The following is a 17,043-nucleotide window of genomic DNA, read 5'->3' as shown; positions in this document are numbered from 1 at the left end:
TGCTAAAATTAGGGACGGCTAGCGCAGATAGCCCTCGTGTAGCTTTGCGCGAAATTCCCAAAACAAACAACCATACTTTTTATTCTGTACGCTGTTTATTCGCCAGATTTTTCCACCAGCTAACAAGTAACAACACCAAAATGAGTAATTCATACAACGTTATTTTTTTTCGTCTTTGCTAATTGGAAGTTCAACCTTTCCGGCATGACTTTTGTTTTCGTAAAATATAAACAATATAAGTACGTATACATGATCTAAAATACAGGATAAAGACTAGAGAGTCATGTTCAAAGATTTTTATTGGATATATATATTGGGTCTATCAGTCCTGTAGAAACATACGTTCGAATAACTGTAACCCAGTATTATTTAAAACATTATTGTACCCTCAGCCAGCGCATAATCCTTTTCATGGCATTATGTATTAACATGCGAAAGTATCAGGTTTTAAAATTGGACACACGTACGGAGGTTATGTTTCTTTTCTTATTCAAATTCCTTCTGAAATAATCAAAATAACTTTATAACTTTTAAGCCTTGTTTCTAGTTGCAATGTTTTTGCTGCCTGGTTCGTTACGTGAAAGTTTCTCTGATCGTGTTATGCTTTAAAATGAACCATAGCTATTTTGGTTATTGCCAAAACACACAAAAAAAATGCATTCTGAATGAAAACTAATTTTTAAAAGTCAATCCAGTCAAGTGGTCAAACAAGGACGTAAGAAGACTTTAAAATTATATAAGACCAGCCTTATTTTGAATGGCTTCAACCAGAAAAAAAAAACAGATTAAAAAAAGCCAACACCAACCTTATCATTTGCCAAAATTATCCTTTAAAATTCAACAAGACCAGCCTTATTTTGAATGGCTTCAACCAAAAACTACAGACTATAAAAAGCCAGCACGAACTAGTTCCAACCTTCTTAACATTTCCTTTGCCAAAACTATCTTTATCTATTTATGCGTAGTTCAGAAGACGATAAATACTTTTCCAGTATCTTTATCTATTTATGCGTGGTTCAGAAGACGATAAATACTTTTTCACTATCTTTATCTATTTATGCGTAGTTCAGAAGACGATAAATACTTCCCCACTATCTTGTCTATTTATGCGTAGTTCAGAAGACGATAAATACTTTTCCACTCTCTTTATCTATTTATGCGTAGTTCAGAAGACGATAAATACTTCCCCACTATCTTATCTATTTATGCGTAGTTCAGAAGACGATAAATACTTTCTCGCTACTTTCCTAGAGTTTGTTTTTCTTTGATTTAGCAGCATCGCTACTATTGTTTATTGTAGAAATTTTCCAAAACAAAATTTCTGTTTTCCGTAATTGTATATATGTATATTTATAATTTCAATACGATTCATGACTTCGAATTTATCAGACCGAAAATGATTTTTATTTCAACTGATGTCAGAAAAAAAAATCTTAAAGGTGACTTTAGCTAATTTTTATACAAACATAATTCCCAAAAGCAGATTTTACAGATTTCGGACAACCTTTTGGCCTTAACAATACAGATTGGTATTTTATTTTTTTGGTAAGACCAACATTTGGTGTTCAACGATCACACTAGTACATATCTGGGTTTACTTACACCTGTACATATCTCAGTAGATTTTATTGTACTTAATTAAGTAAATTTCATAAACATATCTGAGCGTACTTTCATACACGTATTTGCGTTTACGTATATGTCCAAATCTGAGTAAATAATTAGGCACTGTAGACCAGGTATTATTCTACTCTTACATCAACACAATGTTACTTCACATGACATCAAAAACATCCGATTCTTTTCTTTGAATAACAACGACGATAATATTATTCTCACTGAGTAGTGGCTTGCTCACACGTATTCCTACGCCTATACAACTACAGTACTGTATGGAAAATTCGTCAGTACGAGAAAGACTATGAAAACGAGCTGTTTTTCTATTGCTTCTTCCTAACTTTAATATTTTCATGAAACTTACTTTCTTCTGATAACATGATTACAGATTCTTGTAGAATCAGGTAAACATATAAATAGTAAACGTCGAGACTAGCGTATTTTTATCTTCTGAAAACTAGTTTTTCTACTGTCTTTCTTCATTTATTCATAATACAATCTAGATGACTCGCCGTTACCATGTTGTAATCTTATTTTAGAAAGTATATCACTGACTTTGTCCGTCTTATATTTTAGGTTTTTAATATCATATATTGATATTAACTTCCGATCAGAGTAAGCTACTTATTCAGAGCGAAACTGAATATCAAGCCGGTAATGGATAATATGTTGATATTAGCTTCTGATCAGAGGAAGCTACTCATTCAGAGCGAAACTGAATATCAAGCCGGTAATGGATAATATGTTGATATTAGCTTCTGATCAGAGGAAGCTACTTATTCAGAGTGAAACTGAATATCAAGCCGGTAATGGATAATATGCTGATATTAAATTCCGATCAGAGCTAATTAAATACACCTTTTTATGTTCCTAGTCATAAAGTTTAGAATAACGTCGTGAGTTGGGTATCTTCGCTGTCGACGATATTTTCGGTCCTAAATATATGCATATATATATATATATAAGTTATCTTTTAGTTTCTAATGAAATGCAGGGCTTTACAGTATTACTCGCGTTTCTGTATTAACCCGGCTGTTTTATTTTCTAATTCATAACTAAAGCTCCTGATATAACTTGGACAAACACATGTACAACGCTCATCAGATAAAATGATGTGTCTTTACACTTTTAACCCTGGACTTTAAAAACTTTAATTTTTCAAAAGCTCACATCTGTACAGGATTTATGTTTAATACTCAAACCAATCCTATAACAAACTTCTTCGTAGCGTCAGACTTCTGAAATGAATAAATTAAGTAACAAGGGTACGATCTATCACGACGTATCTCTCCGGTGAGAAATAAAACACATATTTTTCTAATAGTTAACATCGTTGAATTATATGTATTTATTTTTATTCCCTCACCGTGTAAGGAACATGTCATTTCAATTTACAAAAAAACATGTTATGAATTAAAAGCGTTCCGACGTAATCCTTTTTACGAGAAAGCGGCCCGGCATGGCCAGGTGATTAGGGTGCTTGACTAGCAATCTGAGGGTTGCGGGTTCGAATCCCCGTCCCACAAAACATGCTCGCTCTTTTAGCCGTGGAGGCGTTATGATGTGACGGTCAATCCCACTATTCGTTGGTAAACTAGTAGCCCAAGAGTTGGCGGTGGGTGGTCATGACTAGCTGCCTTCCTTCTAGTCTTTCTCTGCTAAATTACGAACGGCTAGCGCATATAGCCCTCGTGTAGCTTTGCGCGAAATTCAAACCAAATCAAATTCACGAGAAAGCTTTCCTTAAAGAAGTAAAGCTAACTATTATATACAGACAGTTTTGGAGGACGTATTAATAATCAATTGGACTAAATATATATACATTCCTTAAGTACTAAAATACTGATAACAATAATACGTTGATTTAAAATACTGTGTTTTTTAGGAAAAAAACATTTATGGTTGAAAACAGTTAACATTATTATATTTCTTAAAGTTTACCTCTGACACTCATAATGAGTTCCCTGATAAACTCTATATTCCTTAGGCCTGGTAATGGTATGTAGCCATAAGAACTCGCATGGCAAGCATGATATTTTCTCTTTTGTTTTTCATATTCATAATTTTCAAAAACGGACTGACACCCTGTTTTGATATTCAGTTCAACTTTAAACTACTACTCTTGTTTTCAGGTCAGGCAGTCGGGTATATACTTTATGGTGGGAGTCAATAAGATCTTAAGCTATTCTTATCTTCAGATCAGGCAGTCCTAAGTTTACTCTGTGATGTATTCAGGAAGACCTTAAGCTATTCTTATCTTCAGATCAGGCAGTCCTAAGTTTACTCTGCTTCAGGAAGACCTTAAGTTATTCTTAGTTTCATATCAGACAATCGTAAGTTTACTCTGTGGTGTATTTAGTAAGACCTTAAGCTACTCTTATCTTCACATCAGGTAATCGTAAGTTTATTCTGTGGTGTATTGAGGAAGACCTTAAGCTATTCTTAGTTTCACATCAGACAATCGTAAGTTTACTCTGTGGTGTATTGAGGAAGACCTTAAGCTATTCTTAGTTTCACATCAGACAATCGTAAGTTTGCTCTGTGTTGTATTCAGGAAGACCTTAAGCTATTCTTATCTTCACATCAGGTAATCGTAAGTTTACTCTGTGGTGTACTTAGTAAGACTTTAAGCGATTCTTATTTTCAGATCAGGCTTTCATTACAAAAGTCAGCCATGTGGTTCTGGTAAACGAAGAAGATGACGCCCAACTCGAATGTGCAGCCAACGGTAATCCTCTCACCGAAGATACTATACGGTGGACCAGATCTGGGTTTGACATGTCCAGGACGCAGTTGGTATCTAGAAAAGGACAGACCATATTCAAGGTTTTCAATGTGTCTAGGAAGGACGCGGGTACTTTTCATTGTTTGGCCTACAATGGTATTGGAGAAGAAATAGAGGCTCGTGCTCTGCTTGTAGTCAAGTGTGAGTCGTGAGTGGATATGCAAAAATTAATCATTATTAATAGATAAATCTTCAGTCATGTTAATTTTCGATTCCTTATGTTTTTTCCACTTTCTGCTTAGGGAAGATTTATTGAAATCATATCTAATAATAAAATAGTATTAGTAAGATATGAAATTTTAAAATCCGCTGCCTCTAAAAATTCTAGTTCTATGAAACAACCCAAAGCTTTGAATAATATTTGAGTTATGCATAGATCTGGTCTCGTTATGATAGATGATACTACAATCAATCCACAAGAATGAGCAGAAGCGAAAAGTTCCTCCTACCATTTCATACATTTCGTCTCATAAAATGTTTGTTAAAAACATGAAAGAAAGCGTATATTATTTCTATAGAGAAAGCAAAGAAATTTAAACACTTAAACATTTTTAAAATATAAATTTTTGACTTTCGTTTATTTTTATCAAACAGCAGTTGGGAAAATTGAAAAATGACGGTATTACATTAAAAATAATACGGAGTTATCATCTCTTGTGGATCTGCTTAGTATTGTTATTTTGTCAATATTGTAAAGTAAAATATGTTATCTCGTGTAAATAGCTAATTTTGTTTCCTATGATCTTCTTTGCACCTTCTCCCAATACGCCTCTTACTGTTTTGTTTTTCATATATTTTACATTTTACACCTTAACATATCTCCTCTACTTTGTACTCATTTCAGTGCACGTGATATTGTGTTCTACAGTTGGTCTATGAATATTTCTGATAATATTTGGTGTGATCATCTCTTGATTTTTTATATTTTGTTAGGACTCTAGAAAGCTTACATCTCATGCCTTGTTTTTCTCTGGTTTGTGTTTGAACAGTTAAGCCTGTCGTTCACTTAACAAGACAGCTACTGAACGTTGCTGTTGATCAAGGAAACACTGCACGTCTAGTCTGCGTAGCGGAATCTGCTCCTAACGTTACCTTCTCCTGGTCCTTAGACAACGGAGTAGTAATAGAAGGTTATTTAGGTAACTCCAAGTACACCAGCCAAAAAGCTCAGTTAGACGAGACTATGTGGGAGAGTGTTTTATTTATCAAGAATGTTACTGACTCTGACTACGGAACGTACATGTGCATTGCGAAAAACCAATTAGGTGTTGATAACATCATGATCACACTCAGGAGAAAAGGTAAAGTTCCATCTTTATCTTCACCAAATAAAGAACTATTTTTAACGTTTTTTTTATATTTAATAAAGAAACTGTGCAGATATTCCACACTCATTTCTGATAACCCTAACATTTACTTAGCATCGTCTTCAGAAGGTTTAGAAGAGAGTGTGTGTTCTAGTTTACTAAAATAATTAAAATCATCTTTTGGCTTTCGTATACAGAAAAAAGGTTAAAGCCCAAAAAAAGAGTACTTGTTTAAACATAAATAATAAAAACAGTCAACTTTTTAATCAAACAATTTATAAAAGTTGATCGTTATAATATTTTAATTTGAACACTATTTATGGAGAAATTGTTACATTTGCTTGATATCTTAACATAAATGTAACCAATAGTAAGATGGAACCCAATGATATACTTTGGAAACTTTTAGAAATACTCGTAATGTCAGACAAGACATGTTTATTTTCGTAACTTTTTGACAGAATGTACAGCCGCCTAGCCTGCTGCATATCGAGAAACGTGACTTTTTAAGCAAGAACTCAGTTGGTAAGATTGCTACAGAACGGTGGTTTACCAAGTTAACAATTAAAAAGTAACTAACACAAACACACATATATACATACATACATATTTGTTTTTCAATGCAATGAAATTTAGTCTTTCGGCCATTTTTTTCTTCGTTTAATTTGCCTGTGGAGAAGCTTTTCAAGTAAATTAATTAAACTTATTTCTACTTTATTCGTGAAATAAGTTCGACACGTAGGAAACATATACTTCTCTAAGAGACATTCCTTCTGATTATAAGCTGAGTATTTCCAACATTGAAGTGGTAGCCATCTTGTTCACTTCTTTCAAGGCCCGGCATGGCCAGGTGGATAAGGCGCTCGACTCGCAATCTGAGGGTCACGGGTTCGAATCCCCGTCCCACCAAACATGCTCGCCCTTTCAGCCGTGGGGGGCGTTATTATGTGACGGTCAATCCCACTATTCGTTGGTAAAAGAGTAGCCCAAGAGTTGGCGGTGGGTGGTGATGACTAGCTGCCTTCTCTGCTAAATTAGGGACGGCTAGCGCAGATAGCCCTCGTGGAGCTTTGCGCGAAATTCAAAAACAAAACACTTCTTTCATTCTTTATTTACATAAAAATGAATACGTATATACATATATGTGTGTGTAAAAGAATTAATCAGTTTATTTGGAATATATTAAAATAGAATTGAACTTTAGAAATAGTTTCTTCAGGTACTTTACTAATTCTCAGTTTTATTACGTTTTTAACATGAACACTTGCCTACTGTATACCAAGGTATTATACGTTAAGATTTATATACACACAAGTTAATTCTATTATAATTTAGACGTGTATGTTGCGTTTGTATTGCACTTATATTTATTGCAAATATATTAAGGCTCTAAACGTTGAGCTACGGACCAGGGGTAGCGTGACCCCAGTGGCTCCGCGGCAAATCTATGGACTTCTAGCCTAAAAACCGGGTTTCAATACCCGTGGTGGGCGGAGCACAGATAGTGTAGCTTTGTTCTTAACAACAAATAAACCAGAGGGAACGCAGCCACTCAACAACAAACAATCAGTCACCATCCACGCTAACGGATTGACTGTCATTATTATAACACATCCACAAATTAATGGGCGTGAAATATGTCGTGGCATGAATGAAAACGAACCGGGATCGCCAATTCTAAACTCCAGAGCTCTAACACACATGTGTGTGCCCATGTGTGGCATGTGAAATATTTCTCACATACTACAAGTAATTTATACAGATGTAAGGTATTATTTGTGGTGAACAAAAGACGGGGAAACCATCATACTCTTAGACTGAATATTACCGCCACAAGCCTGCTCTTTACTGTATAATATTTCCTGAGTTATTAACGAGGATGTCATTTTCCTAAACTGATCTCTCTCGGCTAACACTAATACTGTATAATATTTCCTGAGTTATTAACGAGGATGTCATTTTCCTAAACTGATCTCTCTCGGCTAATACTAATACTAACACTAATACTGTATAATATTTCCTGAGTTATTAACGAGGATGTCATTTTCCTAAACTGATCTCTCTCGGCTAATACTAATACTGTATAATATTTCCTGAGTTATTAACGAGGATGACATTTTCCTAAACTGATCTCTCTCGGCTAACACTAATACTAACACTAATACTGTATAATATTTCCTGAGTTATTAACGAGGATGTCATTTTCCTAAACTGATCTCTCTCGGCTAATACTAATGCTAACACTAATACTGTATAATATTTCCTGAGTTATTAACGAGGATGTCATTTTCCTAAACTGATCTCTCTCGGCTAATACTAATGCTAACACTAATACTGTATAATATTTCCTGAGTTATTAACGAGATGACATTTTCCTAAACTGATCTCTCTCGGCTAATACTAATGCTAACACTAATACTGTATAATATTTCTTGAGTTATTAACGAGGATGACATTTTCCTAAACTGATCTCTCTCGGCTAATACTAATACTAACACTAATACTTTATATTTTTCCTGTGTTACTAACGAGGGTGACATTTTCCTAAAGTGATCTATCTCGTCTAATACTAATACTATATAATATTTCCTGAGTTACTAACGGGGATGACATTTTCCTGAAATGATCGCTTTCGGCACTTTATGGTAAATCTGGCAATAGAGAGAACCTTGCTAAATACGATTTTTAGTAGTAAGCCTGTAAAAATCTGCTATGACTCTCTTATTTCCTTGAAATGTTTAATCTTGTACGTCATTTAGCTCATAAATAAATAGAAAGTGTGATAATACTTGTTTTCGTTCTTCTATTTTTAGGCTCGCTGTTTTTAAGTATTTAGAAAGTGTAACTATGTTAATGTCCTGCAGGCAAACCAGATCCCCCTGAGAATGTACGTGTGCTCAACGCTACAGACGATTCGATAAACTTGGGATGGATTCCCGGTTTTAATGGTGGAAGTGCACAAGAGTTTCGAATTCGATATCACGAAAGTAATTCTCCGAAGTACAAATTCACCCAGTTCCTACCAGAAAGCTCTGTTTTTGTGGTTATTAAAGGACTAAAACCACAGTCCGAATATCGGTTTGAGGTAGTGGCCAGAAATAGGTTTGGAGAAAGTAGTTACACTGATGTCATTGCAACAACAAGAACCTTGGGTAAGACTTCCCAACCTGTACACTTGCAGAAATTGGCTAATAACTAACTAACTATATATATATATATATTACTAACTAGTAAAATATATTGCATTTCATTTTTCTCTATAGTTATTCTACATATATTTTACATTCATACATTCTATGACGTCGATATTGTTCAACCTACATAGAATTGTTATTACTAACATATAATGATTCATAAGTTTACGTTCTCCAGTGGAATAGCGGTATATTTATGAACATACAACGATAAAATCCGGGGCTCAATTCCCCGCAGTAGACATAGCAGCTAGCCTAATGTGGCTTTGCTCTAAAACAAACAAACGTAGGTTCACTTTCACTCAAGAAAATTACACTAATGTAACATCACATAGCTTTCTAAAGTATGTAAATATTACTAGTAAATATTTGACTCGGTGCATGCTTCCCTCAAATTCACTTTGTTTGAGAAATGAGTCACCCATGAGATGTCTATGTTTTACAACTGATAGCTAGCTACTGATAGTTAGGTATTTAATTACTTATATGTAGAAAGAGTATCATTCAAAGGCAGATATATCCGACGAATTTCAAAGAGAGCCAGTTCTTTAATTTAGCTCAAACTTTAGCTCTTTGGTAAACATTGCTATGATATTGCAGAGGGTTGAGCAGATTATAATGAAACGATTTTGAATATGCAAATCAACTTGTCATGTCTCAACCATAACCGACATAAAGTCGAATGGGAAAGGCATGTATCAAAAATAAACTACGACTTTTTTTTCATAGGTAGTGTTATCTTACCGAATTATATTCTTTCGAGGGAGGTATATAACAGCTTTTTTTCAACCAAACTATTCACACATATAGATAAAAAAATGTATGTTCAGATCGAAGACTTAGAATTTCCAAAACGGAGAACATCTCTTGTACTTAATGGTTTTGGAAAACAAAGGAAAAAATAATCATCTTAGAGTACCAGGACCATCTGGAAATAGATCTGCAATAAGTCGTAGTAAAAAAGTGTAACATGTGATAATCGACAAACACAAAAGTCAATGACAAAAACCATTGATGGGCCTGAGACCACTGAACATAATGTAATCAAAAAGGATCTCTTTCTGGAAAAGCGCCACAAGTCACGTGTAAACTAAATGCTTCCATGACATATACAGGAAAGTAAGACTGACTCTAGACAACTGTATATACAGCTACCTGTATGCGAATAAGTGGCAGTAAGTGGTAATACTCGATGGAGTTTATGAGAGCTTTGATAACTGTAACAAGTCTCAAGTCTTGTGTCATTTTCTTCTAGTCAATGGTTGACAAAATATTCTAAAATACGCAGCATATTGAGAAACTTTTTGAAGGAACTTTTCAAAGGAAACTTTCTGAAGATAATCAATGGATACTGCGTCATTGGCAAGTGATCAGGAGAATGGATACAAGGTGATTTTTGCTTGCCATCAAACCAATGTTCTGAATCCCTTATACCACACTAATGTACAGATTTTGTAAAGCAACAAGACCAACAGGCTTCATTCCTATGTTTTGTGTTTAAAATTTTTATTTGGTGTTTTTTGGATAGTTCAATATCCTAAATCCATAGCCTTTAAGTCACATTACTTGCTGTACAGAGGGTGACTATGTTATATTAACACGAATTTAAGATACAGTCAATTCATGTTCTATCTGAGGATCGTACGTCATGGAAATAGTAAAAGCTCCGTTGTAACACAGTCATGTATAAAGATCACCATTCCCCATGATTACTTTCCATAATCCATGTAGTGTATGAGGACGACTGTTTTTCAGCACTTGTTTCAACAGAGATTCCCTGCATTTCGTATGGAAGAGCATGAATACCCGTTTCAGTTTTTAGCTGCTTGGGGTATGCAGCGATTGAACAGGGGGTAGGAATTTTATTGATAAAGTACACAGTCCATTGTATTCTATTATTGTTTGAATGTTATTAATAAGATTTCCGTGTTATTATGTTCGCTTACTAGTCAAGGAATATTTAATTTGTTTGTATTTTCTTTATCGCTACTATGTTGAACAACATTCCGTCTCTTTACTAAGATATTTCTAGAGTGTAGATAATTTTTTCAAATCATTTTAAGTACACGTATTTTCTAAATATACACTAATTTCAGTTAATCCATAACACTGGAAATAATTTTAATATTATTATTAAATGTGTATAGATACATCCGTATTGAATACTTCAAAGATTATGGTCAGTTCCACTGATGAAGAGAGCAAAGGATACTCAAGTCTCTTGATCATAGTAGGCGTTATTTCATGCTTATGTCTAGTTTTCCTAAACTTCGTTTTCGTCATCTTCATTCTTAAGAAAAGAAAACGCAACCAAGAAAATCAAGGTTTGTTTATCTCCTCTCCGTATAATGTTGGAATGATGTGAAACACTAGTTACTTTACATAGCCTAAATTTCAAACTTATCCCTGTTTGATCCTCTGTCAGTCGTTACTGTATTAATTAAACTTATTCCTGTGTGCACAAGAAAGCTGAGGAAAGATGTGATGTTTGTTTCCAGATTCATTTTAAATAGTGATTGAATCGTTTAAAATGTACAATTTACAGAAATATGTATTAGTGTCATTAGTAATATAATACAATGTTTTCTTTAAGCATAATACACGATTGTTATTGTTTAATTTGTTACCGTATTTTGAAATGAAAACTTTTTTATTGTTGTTTTTTATTACAGGAAATATTAAACAATTACATATGAATATTTCTATTCGTTTATTGTTACTGTTTGAACATTTCAAGGAAATACCACGTCCGAGAGAAAAACATTTGAAGTGTACAGTCCTAGAAAATATCAAGAGAAAATAAATGGGGATACTCTGTATCCTGTTCATTGTGATAACAGTGAAATTAAGCATGATATCAAGTTGAAAGAAGTGCCCAATAAGAGAAAGGTAAGTTAGATGCGAGTAATTATATAACATCTTGTTGGAAGAAGTACCCATTAAAAGAAAGTAAGTTTCATACAAGTAGGCATTACGTTATGTTTTATAAAAGACAAGTTTGTTGTGTTTCTGTCGCTTGAGATAGAGATGTCACCAGATTAGCGTTTTTGATTGATAAATTACTATTCTTCTCAGAGCTTGTTTGTTTGTTTCTTAACTCAAAGACATTAAATAAGCTATCTACGAATAACGAATCAAAATCCGGATTTTGAAGTTATTAGTCCGTAAACTAAATTACTCATAATCCACTGGAGGACACTTCTCAGAGTGCTTATCATACAGTATGTTTGAATTGTTATACGCTGTATATAGGAAAGATTTGATATTGTTTTATGCACTGTAAGAGTAAATAGATAATTTTATGCACTGTATGAGAAAATAGATAATTTATGCACTGTATGAGAAATTAGATAATTTTATGCACAGTAAGAGAAATTAGATGATTTTATGCACTGTAAGAGAAATTAGATGATTTTATGCACTGTAGGAAAAAATAGATAATTTTATGCACTGTAAGAGAAATTAGATGATTTTATGCACTGTAAGAGAAATTATATAATTCTATGCACTGTAAGAGAAATTATATAATTTTATGCACTGTAAAAGAAATTAGATGATTTTATGCACTGTAAGAGAAATTAGATAATTTTATGCACTGTAAGAGAAATTAGATAATTTTATGCACTGTAAGAGAAATTAGATGATTTTATGCACTGTAAGAGAAATTAGATAATTTTATGCACTGTAAGAGAAATTAGATAATTTTATGTGCTGTAAGAGAAATTAGATAATTTTATTTATTAACGGTAATGCTACACATTTGTTGTACATTCTAGAAAATATCAAGTTATATTACTTCCATTAGTTAAATTTCATTATCCTCCCGACAGTACGAATCCAAGTCTATGAATATCCCAAATAGAATCATTGATCTTGGTAGATTAGCGAATCAGATGTCCTGTTAATGTTTTATAATTTGTGATTCTTTGCTATCCCGATTTCCAAGCAACACTTTGTCTGTCGTACTTTATGTTGTGCTTTCGGATATATTTTACTAAACAACATGAAACTATAAAATAACTGTTGATTTATGCTTGTTTCTCCAACTTTACTGGTTTAAATAACCGTAGCTTCCACCCAATCAACATTTAATAGTTTATTTATCTATCTATAACTATATTTGAAACGTTATTTTTCTGACAGTTTTTTTTTGTTGTTGTTGTTTTTGTTATCGAGCTATCATAAATTCATGCAAATGCAGTAAATATTCATGTTACGGTTTTAAGAACTCCTAGTGTTCTTGTTTGGGTAAACACTGATATAGATCGTATATTCAACTTACGGTAAAGATTTATTGTTGTATATTCAACAATCAGTAAAAATGTACTGTTGTATATTCAACTTACGGTCAAAGTGTATTGTTGTATATTCAACTTACGGTAAAAATGTATTTTTGTATATTCAACTTACGGTAAAAATGTATTGTTGTATATTCAACTTACGGTAAAAATGTACTGTTGTATATTCAACTTACGGTAAAAATGTATTGTTGTATATTCAACTTACGGTAAAAATGTACTGTTGTATATTCAACTTACGGTAAAAATGTATTGTTGTAGCTGTTTCTTTGTTTTGTGATGATTTTAAATTATTCCAGTCCACTTAGTGACAAGTAAAGCATTTTATTTCTAGTTCTACAATTTACACAATAATTGACATAGTTACATGAACTAACGTTATGCTTAACTTGATATATAACGTTAAACAGTCATTTACTTGCTAACTTCCTAGCATGTTCGGCACTTATTCTCTCTCTAGTACTTTGCTGAAACGCAAACTCAAAATTCATAAAACTGAACTAACAAACAAATCGACCAATACACTCACTAATGCAATAATCATGCCGTCAGTATATCGTATTATTTCTTGAACTTCATGTTCTAGAACTTACACGGTTTCACGAACTAAAAGAAGGTTTAACTCACTATTAACAGCCACTTGTAATTCACTCGTACCTCTGTTATCTCTAGTATTTATTGAAACACAAACCACAAATTAAAACAAACTCTCTAACTGAGTATTAAATATAGCGCAGTAACAGAATCATTAACAGATCTTTAATTATTCTGAAGTAATTCGCGTTTTATATCGTTTTGCACAACTTAAAGAGGTTTTGGTCATTAAACCGCGCGCTCGTCACGTGACGTATAAACTCCCTCTAAGTAAAATATCATAAACAAAGCTTACACCAGTATCCTTCCAGAGCACTAGAAAACACATGTGGAACAGATATTACTCCGTTTACATACCAGTTTATTCAAATTCCAGTTCAACAAATCGAAAAATAAATATATATATATGCTTCCCATGTTTGTTTTATTTCTCAGTTGAAATAGAAACAAAATCGACTACCTCCAATAAAGTTTCATAATTGAAAATATTTTTACATTATTTGACGAGTGTGGATGTTTTGTTTACTCGAGAAACTTATGATATTACGATTTCCTAAAAAAAAAACAATTAAACTGTATTATTCACTTTGATATCAGTAATTGTAAGATATTCTCTGCTAATTAGACATGTTATTCTGTAAAACATGATTCGATATCAGTAATTGTAAGATATTCTCTGCTAATTAGACATGTTATTCTGTAAAACATGATTCGATATCAGTAATTGTAAGATATTCTCTGCTAATTAGACATGTTATTCTGTAAAACATGATTCGATATCAGTAATTGTAAGATATTCTCTGCTAATTAGGCATGTTATTCTGTAAAACATGTTTTCCTTCACCAAACAAGGAATCAAAATACTACAAAGCACTTCTTTTAGTTTTCCAAGTAATATCGTTAAACAATAGAAAAACTTTACAGAAAACATAAGAAAGCTAATAATTTGTTATTTCGAGTTATTTTACATGATATCCTTAACACTAATTAATATTAAAAACAACTAAATTTCCTCTGATGATAATTCAACACTTTCTAGAGTAATAAGATATCAAAACACGGTTTATTTATTAAGAAATACATTAAATATCAGATAAAATATTTCTGTGGTTTGTTCCAGGATTTTCGCACAAGGGTTTGTTTGTTTGTTTGTTTTTGAATTTCGTGCAAAGCTACACGAGGGCTATCTGCGCTAGCCATCCCTAATTTAGCAGTGTAAGACTAGAGGGAAGTCATCACCACCCACCGCCAACTCTTGGGCTACTCTTTTACCAACGAATAGTGGGATTGACCGTCACATTATAACGCCCCCACGGCTGAACGGGCAAGCATGTTTGATGTGACGGGGATTCGAACCCACGACCCTCAGATTGCGAGTCCAGCGCCCTAACCACCTGACCATGCCGGGCCCCGCACAAAGGTAATCTATACATAACCGTCTTTAACTTTGAGCCAACTCTCTGACCAAAAAGTGGGATCTGACCGTCATTCCAAGTACGTTTCTACGGCAGGAAGCCGTGAACCCCCAGATTCATAGCCACAAGCAAGCTAACTACAAGGCATGCCCCACACCAAACTATGTTTGGTTTAGTTATTCTTAAGCTTCAATTGGCTATCTGTGTTTCCCCCATCACGAGTATCGATACCTGGTTCGTAGCGTTGTAAACTTACAGAGTTACAGTTGAACTACTGGGGGGCTCAATCATTTATATCTTGGAAATATCATAATAACACTTACGTTTTTAAGGAAGATTAACTGATTCAAATATAGGTATAAATACTAATAATATTTGACATAGATTATGAATACAGTGCTGGACAGTGAAGAAGAAAGTTTTTTATTTCAGACAATTTGATGTGAAATATTAAGAAACTTTAATTTTTATTAAGAATCATTTATCCTTAGAAATGAAAATGTTAACTTTTATTCAATATTTTCTGCTTTAAACATCATTCAGGGATAAAGAAATGTTTATTTCATGGTAAAATATTCCTATTCACTTTATTTAACATACAAATTTGACGGTAATATTTTTCGACGAAGAAACGCAATCAGTATAAAGCATGAACGAATTTTTCAAGTCGTCTAAATTTCGTTCAAACAATTTATATTATTAAAGAAATGATGAAATCTCCAGAATATTTTACGACTATATATTTGACAATAATCAAAGTCTAAAAGCCTTGTTTATCTTATGAAATCATGCATAATATACAATGATATATATACATTTAAATCCTAAGAGTAATTCTGCTCAGATCGCTAGATCCCATTAATAAGATTAGATTTGTTTATTGTTTCTACGTGTTTTTTTTTTTTTATGTTTTGTCAAACAATAACACAAAACACTGAAAAAGGCTGAGCTCATATTATCGAGAATATTTCATGTACTGAATGAGAAGATCAGACATTGACATATTCTATTTATGTCATGTATAGAATAAAGAAGAACAGACTGAGCAAGGCAAAGCCCCAAGTGATAACGAACTCCCTGGAGACACGGGAGAAGATGGTAAGAAATTCCTTGAATTTTAAGGAATTAGAAATATTTCTATGTATTTGTTGTTTTTATGTATTACTTTACAGTGAACACATATATAGCTTGGTTACTTGATCTTACTGCTTCTGTTCTGTGAGCAGTATTAGGTAAAAATAAGTCGTTGATATTCTTAATCCGTGGATATCTACTTACACGCTACTACCTTTTCACCCAATGTTCAAGATCTTTATTGTAATGTTTATAACGATATTTCTGTTTTAATAAATCTTCCTATTAATCCAACCACTTTGCTAATTACAACTCGTGTAGAACACATCATTAAGCCTCAGGCAGACATTTCTTAATATGAGTATAACTTTTCAAAGTTACGGTTCTGTGCTAAGTAAGACTCGCTGTCCTGAACCATGCTTGTAATGCAGTTAAATCTCGCTTTTTGACTAGTTAGGAACATGAAGAAGTTTTATTAAGACTTTTTTTGTTCACAGTAATTTATCATTTTCACTACTCTATCACTACATAAAATGTATCCACCTACTTCAACTAATTTTGAAATCAGTTGTCAACACCCACATTGAATAACATATATACAAGCTTACTTTAATTGGTTTAATGTTTGTTTTTTTACTTAAATGGCATGTTTTCTTTCTTTAATCAGTTAATTGTAATGATTTACTTCATGTAATGAACATATTAAGAAACAAGCTTTGGGGTCGTCATGCAATATATATATATATATATATATATATA

At 33.1% G+C, this 17,043-nt stretch overlaps 1 protein-coding gene across 1 annotated transcript in view; it reads left to right on the top strand.

The window, feature by feature from the left end:
• LOC106476276 (nephrin-like) overlaps window positions 1-17,043 on the top strand; it is a 141,594-nt gene that overhangs the window by 118,966 nt on the left and 5,585 nt on the right. Inside the window, exons 15-20 of the mRNA XM_022381220.1 lie at window positions 4,265-4,543; window positions 5,392-5,703; window positions 8,574-8,861; window positions 11,051-11,227; window positions 11,641-11,792; window positions 16,236-16,308. Coding sequence (XP_022236928.1) covers window positions 4,265-4,543; window positions 5,392-5,703; window positions 8,574-8,861; window positions 11,051-11,227; window positions 11,641-11,792; window positions 16,236-16,308 — 1,281 coding nt within the window. The remainder of the gene's footprint in view (window positions 1-4,264; window positions 4,544-5,391; window positions 5,704-8,573; window positions 8,862-11,050; window positions 11,228-11,640; window positions 11,793-16,235; window positions 16,309-17,043) is intronic.

Source organism: Limulus polyphemus, unplaced genomic scaffold, assembly GCF_000517525.1.
Source record: "Limulus polyphemus unplaced genomic scaffold, Limulus_polyphemus-2.1.2 Scaffold154, whole genome shotgun sequence".
Lineage (NCBI taxonomy): Eukaryota > Metazoa > Arthropoda > Merostomata > Xiphosura > Limulidae > Limulus > Limulus polyphemus.
Note: the sequence above shows the minus strand (reverse complement) of the source record. Positions and strands in the feature narration are given on the sequence as shown.